At 40.6% G+C, this 14,133-nt stretch overlaps 4 protein-coding genes across 4 annotated transcripts; 2 read left to right on the top strand and 2 right to left on the bottom strand.

Moving 5' to 3' along the window:
• Nucleotides 1-275: 275 nt before the first annotated feature.
• On the top strand, nt 276-4,533 carry Bfra_004479 (putative peroxisomal membrane protein pmp47b protein; the record flags this gene model as incomplete). Its single annotated transcript, XM_037334882.1, has 9 exons — nt 276-352; nt 402-1,135; nt 1,205-1,289; nt 1,355-1,386; nt 1,896-2,291; nt 2,444-2,740; nt 2,791-3,267; nt 3,316-4,433; nt 4,498-4,533. 9 exons carry the CDS (start codon nt 276-278, stop codon nt 4,531-4,533), a joined length of 3,252 nt encoding a protein of 1,083 aa, XP_037193416.1.
• Nucleotides 4,534-4,979: 446 nt separating this feature from the next.
• Bfra_004478 (uncharacterized protein) lies at nt 4,980-5,929 on the bottom strand (the record flags this gene model as incomplete). Its single annotated transcript, XM_037334881.1, has 2 exons — nt 4,980-5,602; nt 5,674-5,929. The coding sequence occupies 2 exons, from the start codon at nt 5,927-5,929 to the stop codon at nt 4,980-4,982; spliced, it is 879 nt and encodes a 292-aa protein (XP_037193415.1).
• A 709-nt stretch (nt 5,930-6,638) lies between these two features.
• On the top strand, nt 6,639-7,655 carry Bfra_004477 (putative gtp-binding protein ypt1 protein; the record flags this gene model as incomplete). Its single annotated transcript, XM_037334880.1, has 5 exons — nt 6,639-6,652; nt 6,761-6,998; nt 7,052-7,099; nt 7,159-7,386; nt 7,461-7,655. 5 exons carry the CDS (start codon nt 6,639-6,641, stop codon nt 7,653-7,655), a joined length of 723 nt encoding a protein of 240 aa, XP_037193414.1.
• Nucleotides 7,656-8,811: 1,156 nt separating this feature from the next.
• Nucleotides 8,812-11,051, bottom strand: Bfra_004476 (putative alcohol oxidase protein; the record flags this gene model as incomplete). The annotated part of the gene is made up of 5 exons (XM_037334879.1): nt 8,812-9,530; nt 9,586-9,720; nt 9,787-10,168; nt 10,254-10,622; nt 10,845-11,051. The coding sequence occupies 5 exons, from the start codon at nt 11,049-11,051 to the stop codon at nt 8,812-8,814; spliced, it is 1,812 nt and encodes a 603-aa protein (XP_037193413.1).
• Nucleotides 11,052-14,133: the final 3,082 nt, after the last annotated feature.

Below are 14,133 nucleotides of genomic sequence, written 5' to 3'. Positions count from 1 at the left end.
TGGGGAATCTCCGGGACAATGCAAGGGGGGGCTCCGCATTGCCTCGGTAAGTCGGAAATGGGCCTTTGATATGTAAGTTGACAATGCACATCTGATGCAGACAGAGGACGAAACTACCTAGGTATCGAGAATAATAATAATTCATCTTTCTTCTTTCTTCATTCTTCACGTCTTTTATATCGTAGTTCAATCTTGAATTCTCCATAATAAACTCACACTACTTGTTTCCAATATCAGAACGTCATCAACATCACATATACCTGTACAAAACAATCATGGCAGCTCAACAATCAGATAATGTTGCTCATGCTCTTTCCGGTGCTGGTGGGGGCATCCTTTCCATGGCTCTTACGTATTAGACCCCTATCCTTCTCCGCATTCCAAAGGTTAACAAAATGAAGCTATCCTCTTATTACGCTTTCCACGCGCGCACAAGTCGAATCAAAACGCGCTGATTCAGGATTTCTTGATGCTGTAAAGCATATCATGGAGCGTGAAGGTATTACGGGCCTTTATGCTGGACTCGATTCAGCACTATTCGGAATCAGTGTTACAAACTTTGTATATTACTACTGGTATGAATGGACTCGTTCGGGTTTCGAGAAGGCGGCACTCAAGGCTGGCCGAGCTTCAAAAAAGCTCACGACAATCGAATCGATGATCGCGGGAGCAATCGCAGGCTCAGCAACAGTCTTGCTCACAAATCCTATTTGGGTAGTCAATACACGAATGACTACACGAAAGAGAAATAAGGAGGGTGAGGGCTTTTTGCCCGGGGCTAAGGCATCAAAGGCACCTACAACAGTTGGCACATTGCTTGCACTCATTAAAGAAGAAGGTCCATTAGCGCTTTTCTCTGGAGTCGTGCCTGCGTTGGTGCTCGTTATTAACCCCATATTACAATATACGATTTTCGAGCAGTTAAAGAATGCAATCGAGAAGAAGAAAAGAATCACCCCAACAATGGCATTCCTTCTAGGCGCATTAGGAAAGCTATTTGCTACTTCAATCACATACCCTTATATCACAGTAAAGAGTCGCATGCACGTTGCCGGAAGAGATGGAGGAAAGGAAAGTATGGTTCAAGGCATGAGACGTATTTTGAAGGAAGAGGGCTACGCTGGATTCTATAAAGGTAAGCGATTCTTGTTTTTTTTTGAGGGGGGGGGAATTATTACGAGGCTTGTTGTTGACTTTACTTCAGGAATTGCTCCCAAAGTCTCACAGAGTGTTATGACTGCTGCATTTTTGTTCGCCTTTAAAGACGTTTTGTATGAACAAACCATCAGGTTAAGAAGAAACCTTCCTGCCAAAGTGGCCGTGAAGTAAATATAGTCTTTGGTTATCGAGGTAGACCTGTGGTGCTCTTGGAGCATAGATCTGATTGTAAGTTATGGCTTTGCTGGAATGTATATATATGGTATTTGGACTGTTAAGGAATGGCGTTAGAATATACCTGCGTAAGAGATGGTGTCGAAATGGGTTGCTTCTATTGTGATTAATAGGAAGGGGTCGTACACATACAATTTGAAATATCAGATATTGTTAAAGCAATCATAGCAGGACATGCAAAGTCATTAATGAAAGATGTTAGCAGCTTTACCTAATTTTTCTTATTAAAGATGTAGTTGAATAGCCACAAAGTGTATGGAATATACCTGATAGATCTCATCTCAGCGCACCCCTCAATGTGTGAATTCAAACTGGACATTGAACGATTTATCAAGCTTGATCCACTAATCATGTGATCGCGCGAAAGGCAGACGCGAAGTGCCGCTGGTCTTAAGTACTTTATTTATTTACAGCGACAGTATTTTACTCGTGATTCTTACAGTATTTCTGTTTCTCTCATGCTTTAGCGGAAAGGAAATAGCAATCAATATTATTCCATACAGACATCATGGAAAATCCTACTGAGAGTGATGAATATGGCTTCAGTTCTGGCGACGAGGCAGATATGCTAGACTTGACAAACGCGGTCGATGCTAGCACCAACCATGGCCACAAGCGTAAAGCTTCTCCCGAGCAGACTTCGTCGATTGTCAAGAAGCAGGCAATCGAGAGCTCCCACAAGGTATTTGAGTCAGCAACGTTTGCACTGAGTCGCAACTTTGGTTTCAAATCTTTTCGATTGAAGCAGGAGCAAGCCATATCAAAAATCCTTGGTGGCGACAGTGCCGTTGTTGTCTTTCCTACTGGAGGTGGCAAGAGTCTCTGCTTTCAAGTCCCGGCGCTTGCTTTTGAAGAAGAAGACAAGCTTCTCGGGACTCGTGATGAAGGCGAACATGGCAGTGAGTAAAAGTTAAGCGTGCTATGCGGTAATTCTTCTACAACATTTTATGAACGGGAGAATCAGACTTCCTTAATCGAAGCTTCAGTTTTATGGATTCTTCTTTAATTTCATCTATATTTTGAAAATAATACTGATTAAAGTGATATACAGTTACCCTGGTAGTATCGCCACTCATAGCTTTGATGAAAGATCAGGTAGATGCTCTTGTTCGTCGCGGTATTGCTGCCGCAACTTTCGACTCAAGCAAGACTAGAGAAGACTTTATACAAACATGCGACCAACTGAGAAGTGGAAAGTTAAAGTTACTGTATGTAGCGCCTGAGAGGTTAAATAATGAGGGTTTCGTGGAGCAAATGAAATATGTCCGAGGAGGTATCAGATTGCTTGCAGTAGACGAAGCACATTGTATCAGCGAGTGGGGACATAGTTTTCGTCCAGACTACCTAAGTTGTACCTCCAACTCTACTAGAGACGCATCATTTACTGACTATATGTAGAGATTGCTCGTTTTGCTGATGAGATCAGAGCAGAGAGAGTCATTTGCCTAACTGCTACAGCTACACCCCGTGTTGCGCAAGATATTTGTGATGCATTCAGAATCAAAGATTCTGGACTCTTTCGAACTTCTACCTATCGACCTAATCTGCATTTATTGGCTGAGTCAGGAGATAGGAAGGTTACTATGCTGCCCAAGCTTAAAGACTTTTTACGAAAGCATAAAGGCTCAACTATCATCTATGTTACTTTGCAGAAGCAAACGGAGAATCTTGCAAACATATTGGTAGAGGCGGGCTTCAAAGCTAAGGCATTTCACGCAGGAATGACGACTGAAGCCAAGACAAAGTTGCAGGATGATTTCATGAGAAGTAATGACATGATTATGGTTGCAACTATTGCCTTTGGGATGGGAATTGACAAGGGCTCTATTCGCAATGTTATACATTTCAGTGTCCCTCAAAGTCTGGAATCTTACAGTTAGTAACTTTCATTATTGTATTCCTAGCCGTTACTACCCCAGCCAGTGTATCTCGATCTCTACTATGTTCAGGCTTACTCTCAAAGTTACAATGAGCCACCCCTCGTTTTTCCACTCAGTCTCGAAGTAGAGACATCCCCGCACTACTTGATGATTGCAAATGCCAAAGCTCTTCATGCTGATATTTGCACAGGTCAGGAAATCGGAAGAAGTGGCCGAGATGGGAAAATTTCTAATTGTTTCTTCTTCGTATGTGGCGAGGATCTTCATTTCCGTGAATTATTCGCACGAGGTGATCTTCCATCTCTTACATCCATTCGTGGACTACTAAACGACATATTTGATTTAAATGCGAAAAAGCTTCCAATTGGAGGTGAGATTCACAGTTCGCATTACAATCAAACGAAAGAATTCGATATCCGCCCCACTGTTCTAGGTGGTATATATGCACAATTAGAGCTGGGCCACGGTCTTATCCGTGCTACTACACCGTTATACCAAAAATATTCGTATGTTGCAAATGATCGCATGTATCATTCCAAAATCAAGACAGATCGAAGTCCAGCAGCAGCAGCGATCGCAGCCTGTGGCGAAAAGAAAGCTAAGTTCCATCACATCGATGTAGATGCCGCAGCTCGTCGTTACAATCTCGGAAGAAATGAGGTCATTGGCAAGCTTAACGAATGGAACGCCGAAGGGGCTCTAGAACTGAAAGCAAGTCAGGTCTTAAATGTCTACAAAGTCACTAAACCTCTTCCCCAAACCGCAGAGGATATTGAGACAATCGCAAAGACAATTTACAGCAGCATGGAAACACGTGAAAAGCAAGCTTTGGAGCGCTCAGAGAAAATTTTACAGCTTATCACCGGCAAAGCTTGTTTTTCCAAAAAATTGGCCCAGCATTTTGGAGATGAGCTGCCTGATGGAAAGGAAGAATGCGGTCATTGTCAATGGTGTTTAACACATAAGCCCGTCGAGATTCAACTTCCACCTCCTGTTCCTTTCAATACTATTGTTTTCAACAACGTTCTTAATATGATTGTAGAGCGCGATGATCCGAGATTCCTCGCTAGAGTAGCTTTTGGTATCTCTACCCCGAGAGTGACGGCGATGAAGTTAGGAAAAAGTCCCATCTTTGGTTCGATGGATGATCATGAGTTCTCGGTAAGTGGGATATGGATGCAAACAGACTTGTGATTGACAAGTGGCTAACAAACAATGGCTGCAGGTTCTTCTTGAAGCATTTGAGAAGGAATGCAAATAGGGGTGAGCTTGTGGGAATGACTTTGTAGTATATTTGGACATATTTAGCGAAGGTGTTGATGATTCTGCATAGGATATTTCATTTCTAGCTTAGTCGGCACAGTTAGATGAGAAATCAAGGTGAAATAAATGGTACTATTGAGAAGGGAGCAGCTTGAATCGTGCATCACACGGATGCCGGCTCATAACATAGAGTATAAACCTCATTCTACATACAACCCGCATTGTCTCTGACATATCTAAGCATCGAGAAAACTCAACGACTCGCAGCTAAAGGATTGAGAGTTCCAGTATCTGTTTCATTACTTCATTGAGAGGTGTTCATGTCCAGTATTCTTACAAAGTCCTAAGCATGTCTTTTTATCCGAACACCTTTACGCTAAATCAATTCATATCCCATGTCAATCATGTTCACCCCATATATAATACAATTGCACCTTCATTCTCTCATCGCCTCCCCAGGTTTTGCTCATGCACCCAAAAGGCCGGACAAGGAGCCCCTTCATCACCTCTCCCGTTCTTCATCCCGCCCAACAGCCAATCCGTTAACCCAACGACTTTAGCCCCTACACCCCTTTCCCAATTTCCCCCCTCTTGAACGTGCTCAATAGTATGCGACCAGATCCTTCCCTCCTCATCGAATTCAAAGAGGAATAGACCAGTAAATTCCTTGCTATCATCCTCACCACTTCCACCCCCCAACCATTCTGTAATCTTATCCACATTCTCTCGCGCCCCAATCCCTTTATAAAAACCTCCTGTTCCTTTGTTCTTGGTCTTGCCAATGGTCTTCCATCGTACGATTAATTGTTCGCGAGTTGATCCTCTAGATGATGATTGACTCATTCGCTCGGAAAGTATTTCAAGCTTCACATTTCCGACGAGAGGAACGCGACCCCAGGCAATAGGAGATGTCCATAGAGCGGCAGAATATGCGACACGGCCGGAGACAGTGGGGAGATGGGGGTGCGTGGAGGGGAAGAGGTGAAGGGTTATTTGCGGGGAGAGAATTTCTTGGGGAAGTGGAGATTGGAGGAGGGTAGGAAGGCGTTCTTGGAGAATGCGGAGAGCTGAGGATTGTTAGTATATTGTTTGTAAGTGGGTTAATAATTTGAGGGGGAGCGGGGGAGGGGCTGCTTGCTTTTGCCAAGTTTGACTGTTCTCTCATTGTTGGGAGGCTTATTCGAATTTTTGAGATTTGGTGGTGAATCCTCATTCCTAGGATTTGAGCCGGTGAACCAAATATCCGGTAGGATCTTAGATCCTGCGTTGACAGTTGCTAGACATCGAGCACCTTTCTGTGTAGTGGCAAGCTTCGTATGGCATGTTGAAGAAGCAGAGGAGAGCTTCGAGGCCCGTCTTCTAGTAAGGCGTAGGAGACTGTATGATTTCGACATCAGCTTGGATGGATCGGATTCATATGTAAAGACATCAATACATTCAATACATTCAAGAAGAAATAGGAAGAATTGTAACCATCATCATAGGAATCGATTTCTACAACTTTTTTTGATATCCATGTTCCATTTCATCATCCAGTGATATTCAAGCTTTATCAATCGGCCTTGCAAGCTGCTGATTACCGATTAGATAGGTACAAAGCGGTGCGGTCAGGGGGTCAGTTGATCAGGAGTTTGAATGAATCACAAGAAACGCAAGAAACAACAAGAATCACATTATATTAGTTTGAATCATTCACTGTTTTTGAATCATGCAAACGGTGTAAGGGAAAAAGAAGAATAAATACTTTCAAGTGTCCAATACATGCGAGAATGAATTTATTGTATCTGATTCTTCCATTGTGTGTTTGTGCATATAAGATTAAAGATATAAATTAATATACGAGTAGAGACATTCACCTGCAAACGCCTCCTCCATATTATACCAAGTATCACCACCAAGCCAAGTAATCCCGGCCAATTCTGATTCACGTGATACTCGTCTAACGCCCGTGGACCGCCTCTGCACCTTAAACACAGTTGAGGTTCCCAAGAGTTGCGATATCTTATTCTACAACTACAACCATAAGACATCGAAAAGGATAACCAAGAGGTATCATACAATTTCCACTTAAAACAACATACTTTTGAACAACCAACCGCAAATATGAATCCCGAGTAGTAAGTTGAAACCCCTCAGATCAAACGTCATCCTTTCATCAGCTTCAAAGAAACCGCCATCTACATGATATCTCCCGAGACGCAATACTAATCATTCTATTTGCAGAGTACATTATACATACCCCTCATCACGAAGGTGCCATTACCATCGCACAGAGTACACTCGAGTGGTCCACGTCAACATGTATATCCTGAACAGACTCCGACTGACCAACTTAATAGATACGATTACCTCTTCAAGCTCCTCCTTATCGGTGACTCCGGTGTAGGAAAGTCCTGTCTGTTGTTGCGATTCGCAGATGACACTTATACCGAGAGTTATATCTCGACTATTGGTGTTGATTTCGTGGGTGCTGCAGTTCCCGGGTTACAGAGTGTTGTTTGCTGATGGCGAGGTAGAAAATCCGCACGATCGAGTTGGACGGCAAGACCGTCAAATTACAAATTGTAAGGAAACCTGAAAGAGATTAACGTGGAAGTATTGTGCTGATAGTTTTACTTCGTAGTGGGATACCGCTGGACAAGAGCGTTTCCGTACCATCACATCCTCGTACTACCGAGGTGCTCACGGTATCTGTGTTGTCTACGATGTGACCGACATGGACTCGTTCAACAACGTCAAGCAATGGCTACAAGAGATCGACAGATACGCAACAGAGGGCGTCAACAAGTTGCTTGTAGGCAACAAGAGCGATATGTCAGACAAGAAGGTCGTTGACTACACCGTCGCAAAGGTACATACCATCACATAGACTCAGCCATCTGGAATCCCTGATCAGAAGATTGCGACTAACATACATCATTTTAGGAATTTGCTGACAGCCTCGGCATCCCATTCCTCGAGACTTCCGCCAAGAATGCCAGCAACGTCGAGCAAGCTTTCTTGACCATGGCACGCCAAATTAAGGAAAGAATTGGCACAACTACCGCAAACAATAAGCCAGCGGTACAAGTCGGGCAGGGACAAGGAGTACAATCGGGGTCTGCTGGTGGATGTTGTTAGATGGTGTTATTTGTCGATCGGTCGCACTTAATCTAGGTTATTGAAGAACCTAGAACGTCACGAACTTCTGCTTCCCTTTTATTATCCGCATTAGACTGATGGTCCCTTGGATCGGCCTCTGTATTTCGTCTGTCTTTCGCTGCCTCCGCTAGCAAAGCATCGCAGCAAAATCACATAGCAAATCTTTGCACCAATGACGCTAAGGAAGGAAGAGGGGAAATAGATAACTTTAATGGCTGATGGACGGAGGGAACATAACCCAGTTGTGAAACATTTGGCGTGAAATGGGAGGAATTTCGGGGAATGGATCTTGTCATTGTTTTTATTTCCTTTTTATTGATGCACGGTTTTCCTTTTTTGGGGTCTGAACCTTATTTTTCGACGCTACTTATTGATGGTATCGAGATTCTTTTTACATTTTATTATGACAGGCAAGGCAATATTCGAGACTTTTTCCGCGAGACATGGGCTTTGTATTGTATTGCATGATATGTGGGGTTTATCTTGATGTTGATGTTGATGTTGATGTTGATGTTGATCTGATATGATATGACATGATGTGAAATGTGAAGCGATCTCAATCTCAGTGCTTAGGTTAATAATTTTGTTGGTGACCGTGAGAGCAAGTCAGTCGTTTCAAGTTAGAGGGGGAGAGAGTTGTGTGGGTGGATGGATGCACAATATGGAAGCGCTATGCTGTGTTCAGGGTCGATTTTAAGGGGCTATTTGCACTTGTCACACAGGTACTATTTGTACTAGGGAGACAAATAGCCAAAGTTTATGACTGGTGGTTGATTGTGACAGATAAGAAAGTGTCTGTGGGAGATTGGCTTGCGGTATGCTGTCTGGGTTTTTGGTTATGGATGTATATACCTATGTAGGTATGTATATGAACTCCGAGATGGAGACTCTGGGGGGGGTTATAGGAGTGTGGATTTATAGAGAGTGACACTTATGCGTAAGAGTGATAAAGTTTTTAGCTCCAGCTGGGGATAACAGGTGAAGGTATAAATAGTGTTTCATTATTTAGGTAAATTAACTCCTAGCGCAACATCTCATTGATCATAATAACGTACAAGCCAATTACTTACTCGTGTCTCAAAACCCGTCCCAACTCCTCAATCCCCCACATTCTGTAGAACTCAAACCCTAAACCTCAAACCTCGATCCCCAACTCCTTCCCAATAATAACAGCTGCCTTCTCACCCACCGCTAAAGCAGTATTATTGGTATTTGCACCCACATTCTCCGGAACCATACTTAGGTCACAAATCTTCAATCCCTGCGTCCCGTACACATTTAGATACTTGTCTACCACACCCCCTTTTTCTTTCGGCTTCATCGCACATGTTCCTAGCGAGTGCCATGTTGTATTCAGATTATCTCTGATCCAATCTTCAATGAGCGCATCATCTTCTGCGCTATATTCAATATCCTTTATTTCTCCCTCAATTGCCCCATTAGCTAATGCAGCAGCAGACTTCTTCCCAAATTTTGGATGTCCGAGTTCCAATTCTCCACGGTAATAGGGAAGTCGTCTACATATTTCTCGTTGCATTTTATATGCCCAAAGCTGTTTCTTCAAATCACTTGGATGACTTAAAAAGCCCGCGTCAAATTCATAACCATTTTGTACGTCAGTGGAAGACGTGATGTGGATGGAACCACGTGAATAGGGGTAGGCAGTGTAGGTGCCCATGGTTATGTATTGGCCTGGATCGACAAGTGTTGGGTCTGCTAGAAAGGCACTCACAACGCCGCAGAGCATGAGAGGTTTTGTGGGATAGGGAGCGAAGTCCCGGTCCCAGTCTGAGACGAAGTCAGTACCGAGAGCTTCGATTTCGGAGGTAGTGGGACGGAGTTTGCTGCACACATCTAAAGGCCTATGTCAGTTTTTGAAGGCAAGACTTGGAGTTGTGACGGGACTTACCAACTGCATTCCAGCCCAGTTGAGGGTCTCTGGCTCCAAGTGATTTGACGAAATCTTTCCTTCCGCTCAAGATGTTATCGATAGTTTCAGAATCATCGAGTGATGTTTTGTAGGGGTACAAAAGTAAATGATGATCTGTTCACGAGCTATAATCAGTCACTGCCTCTGAAAAAATCGTGGAAATGCATAAGCTCTGCTCACCTTGATATGACTCGCCCACCCCATCTAGTTCATTAACAATCTCTACTCCACATCTCTCAAGCACCTCTCTCCTGCCTATCCCACTCCTCTCCAAGACTTGCGGTGTCCCCAAGGCTCCTGCACTCACAACCACTAATTTCTCTGCTCTAATTGTGTGTGGAATCGCTTTACTAAGTGCAACAAAGGGTTGATGGTCTTCATTGGGTATGTATTCTATACCTGTTGCTCGAGGAGGTGTAGAGGAATCAAAAAGCACACGTACGACTTTCGACTCGGGGAGGATTTTAAGATTTGGATATGAAGATGATTGGAGGAGTGGGTGGATGTAAGTGTGTGCTGCGTCTTGGCGTTTGCCGTCTGGAGAGACGTAGCGTTGCCATCTCTATAGAAAGAAGGTGATGTCAATGTCTTGAACGAAAAGAAAATACCTGATAGAAAATGTAAAGTAAAAGGCAAAGGAAACTTACACTAAACCCTCCACACTCCTCTCCATCCTGCAAATCTACAATTTCCCTATACCCCATCCCTTTGATTGTCTCCATAAAGGTATCAACACTCTTCCCCTGATATCCACCATCGCTCACATTCACAGGTCCCTCATATCCATGTTTCCCTTTGTCAAATCCCTTTCCGGTGGGATGAAATGTTTCCAATTTCTTACACATTTCGAGCATGTCTTTTCCAGTCCATCCTTCTGTATCCCAGGAATCGAAATCGATAGATTGGGCTCGCGTGTACATCATGAAATTTATGGACGAGCCGCCACCGAGGAGACCTCCGGCTGGGATAATTGGGGAGCGATTGTTGAGGTGCTGGGAAGGTTGACCTTTGTAAAACTATTTTGTATCAGTATATATGGATTACCATCATTCTCCTTCTTCCATCTTCGGCTCCCTGATGAGGTGTCCAAAAGTCCAGACCGCAGTTCAACAATCAAAAGCTTTGGAATGTCCAGTTCCTTCTTTACAATCTCAAACCTGGAATTTTCGATTGAATTGCAGTCCAAACTATCGGCAACATTGGGCCCTCAAAAACAAAGAAGAAACAAGATGACATACCAAAGCAGTCTTACTTTCTGGCGCCAAATGAGATAAATACACGGCCGGAGTAGTAATACTCGGATCTTGGAAATTGTTCTTGCCGCCTTCGACAAGTAAGATTCGTAGATCTGGATTTGCCTTGGCTAGACGACCGGCGCAGACACACGCAGCCGTGCCGCCGCCGGCGAAGATAATATCGACGGTTTGGGGAGCTATGGGCGCCATTGTTCTTGAGGAGAGAAACTGATATGTGAGAGGGGATTATAAATGGTGATTAAAGAATTGTAAAATGCTAAAGTGGGTTGTTGCGATTTGCTTGTGGTGTGGAGGACGATCTTGGATTTTTCTCAGAAGTATGTAGCAAACCTCGGATTTCCCAATGGGAAAAAGAAAACTAGCAAAGAAGATTATTTGGCTCGTTCCTTTCTTGTAGGACAAGTTGTGTTCAACGTTGAACAAGGAGGGAAGTACAAGTACCTTATGTACTTTCCCGTTATAACTCATAACTCACATCTCACATTTCACATCCCACATCCCACATCCCACATGTCACTCCTCGCCCCTCACTCCTCACTCCTTCCCGCGCCCCGTCAGCCACTGCCCATTTTTGCACGTCGCTCTTTCCCCAGATTATACATATCGGACCTCTGGATTTCCACTTCCCCGCACTTTGCTTTGATTAGCCAGGTAATCCATAATCGGTGCTCGCTACCTTTAAAGTTTCCAATTGACTTATCTCCTAGCGTATAGCCACACTCTCCCTCTATCGCCGTCCTCATCATTAGATTTCCTCGTTCCGTGTTGTCCCTTCTGTCCGACACTAGCACATGTGTATCATAATAGTGTATCTTGTACTCGTCCTCCCTACGTTTCAGAACGTTTGTGTACTAACGTGTCCCCAGACAGAAATGTACTGAAGTCCCGTGCCAACGCAAGTGCCAGGTCTATGCGTGATCGACGGACTAGACTCCGCCCCAGACGCTGAGAAAACGGAAAGATGCCGTCCCTAGATTATGTTCTTAACTTTTTGTAGTATTATTGAACGATTTGTTAATAGATGCCAACCTTACTAGCAGAGGGTCCCCAGAACCCTCGTACAGATACGAGTACATCAGTTAATAGATTAACCGATATCCCTACATCATGCACGTCCCTATATTGTACACGTTTTTAAACTCATTCTATAGCAACTTCAATATTTAATAATAAATGTATTTAATAAGATATAAAGCTATAAATTATTTAAAAGTATAATAAAATATAATAGATTAAAAAAGAAGATTTAAAACTTCATTATTTAAATTTTATAAGAATCTTGATCTATCAACCTTATCTCGATTATATAACCCCCCTTTCTTTTTCTATTATTGATTTATTTATTATTATTATATTAGAAAGTTTTATAGTTTCCTTAGATATTAGATTTATAGTATATAAACCTTTTTAAGACTTTAAATCTCTTTTAATAAGAGATCCTATTGATTTATAAGCTCTTTTAATCTCCTTTTTAGTATCTCTTGCAAATTAACGATTTATCTTCCTTTGTACTACTTTCTCTTTAGTCTCAATTACTTTCTTTTCCTTTTTAGTTTTCTTGTTAGTCTTTTTCTATATCTTAGCTTCCTTTTCCTGCTTTACAATAAGTGTTTTCTCTAATTGAATAATCCTAGCTCTTTCAATCTAAAAGAGAGAATATAAAAAAGCATTATTAGTCTTCTTTCTTACAAGATTTAAATACTTGAAATGAGTTCTTTTCTTCTTTTCCATTTTTAGAGTCTCTTCTAGACCTTTTGTTTTATGCAATTGAATATCAGCTTTAACTGTATTAGCAAAGATAGCCTTAAAAAGCTTTGAAGCAATTTCGAGATCCTGATTTTGTTGAAATTCTAATTTAAGTTGATGTAGAGCTTTTAATATATATAGTATTTTAAATTTATTTTTTATAAATTGTATTGATGTAAGTAGTATAATAGTTTTCTCTAATTCTATACTAGATATAATAATCTTTTTATTAAGTAAATAAATATCTACTTTTTTAAAGGATTATAATATATTATATAAAATTATAGATTGAGCCTAAACCACTTTAAAGATAGCTTAAAAGTTGTGTTTTGATATATTAATTAAACCCCTGTTTTTATATATTCAATTGTTAAGTTTTATACTATAATTTGTTGAAAGGGGGAGGAAGTAGTTTATATCAAATAACTATAGTTGATGTGTAGAATGGGGAGATAGAATTAATAATATAATCTTCAATTCGTCGTATTTTATTATAAATTCTATATTAATATAATTAGAATAACCATTTACAATCAATAATCAATATCCTTTGCCTACTTTTAAATATATATAACATTGAAAGACTTTTATAAGCTAATTAAGCCCAAAAGTATTAAATAACTATTTATTGCTTAAGGTTCCGAAATAAGCTTAATCTTTTATGTTCATCTTATTAACCTATATATCTTGTAGATTATCTGATTTCTCTTTATAGATTAAGATAGGTGGGAAAGCTGTATCATTGATAGTTATATATACTAAAAGAGTAATAAACTCTTTCGATTCATTTTATTTAGTTTTCATAACTCTACCTCTTTTATATGTATTAATACTTATAATCCTCTTTATAACTTTCCCAAAACCTATCAGGAACCCTTTCTCATTTCAATTGTATATGTTTTTCAATACAATATCGTATTTTATAATCGCTTTTGCTAACTAAATAGATAAAAAAGAGAGATTAGCAAGAGCTTTTTTAAGTAATATAAATCAACAATAATATAAAATAGTATTAATAAGATTATAAAAGTGTTCAAACATATTTATATTATTAGTTTTAATATATAAATTATTAATGTAATAAAGATATCGACTTTGAATATAACTTTTATACCGCTTAATAAAATTAGTCATCCAGTTTTTTTTTATAGAGTACCCTCTTATCTCTTCTACTAAATTTCTAATTATAGTATTTATAAAAAGTATAAATCTTTATATTAATTTATTAATCTGATTTAATAAAGCCTTCTCTTATTTTAATAAAAGATATTAATATATATCGGTATAATCTATCTTATAGAAAATGGTTTTGTCTCTATAATATTTTGAGAGTGTAGTATGATCGACTCTATATAAATAAGCTATCTGAATGTATTTAGAATGTTCTTAGTCTTTAATATAATCTAGCACAAACTCTATATGGCTTTCTGAAGATATGTTATCGCGACATTTAGGTGGTGATATTGATGTTTTTGAAAGCTAAAAAAGCGTGCACGATACAGGGATGTGCACGATGTAGGGATAT

The sequence above is a fragment of the Botrytis fragariae genome, assembly GCF_013461495.1.
Source record: "Botrytis fragariae strain BVB16 chromosome Unknown tig00000050, whole genome shotgun sequence".
NCBI classification, from domain to species: Eukaryota; Fungi; Ascomycota; class Leotiomycetes; order Helotiales; family Sclerotiniaceae; genus Botrytis; species Botrytis fragariae.
This window is presented reverse-complemented; position numbering and strand designations above follow the sequence as displayed.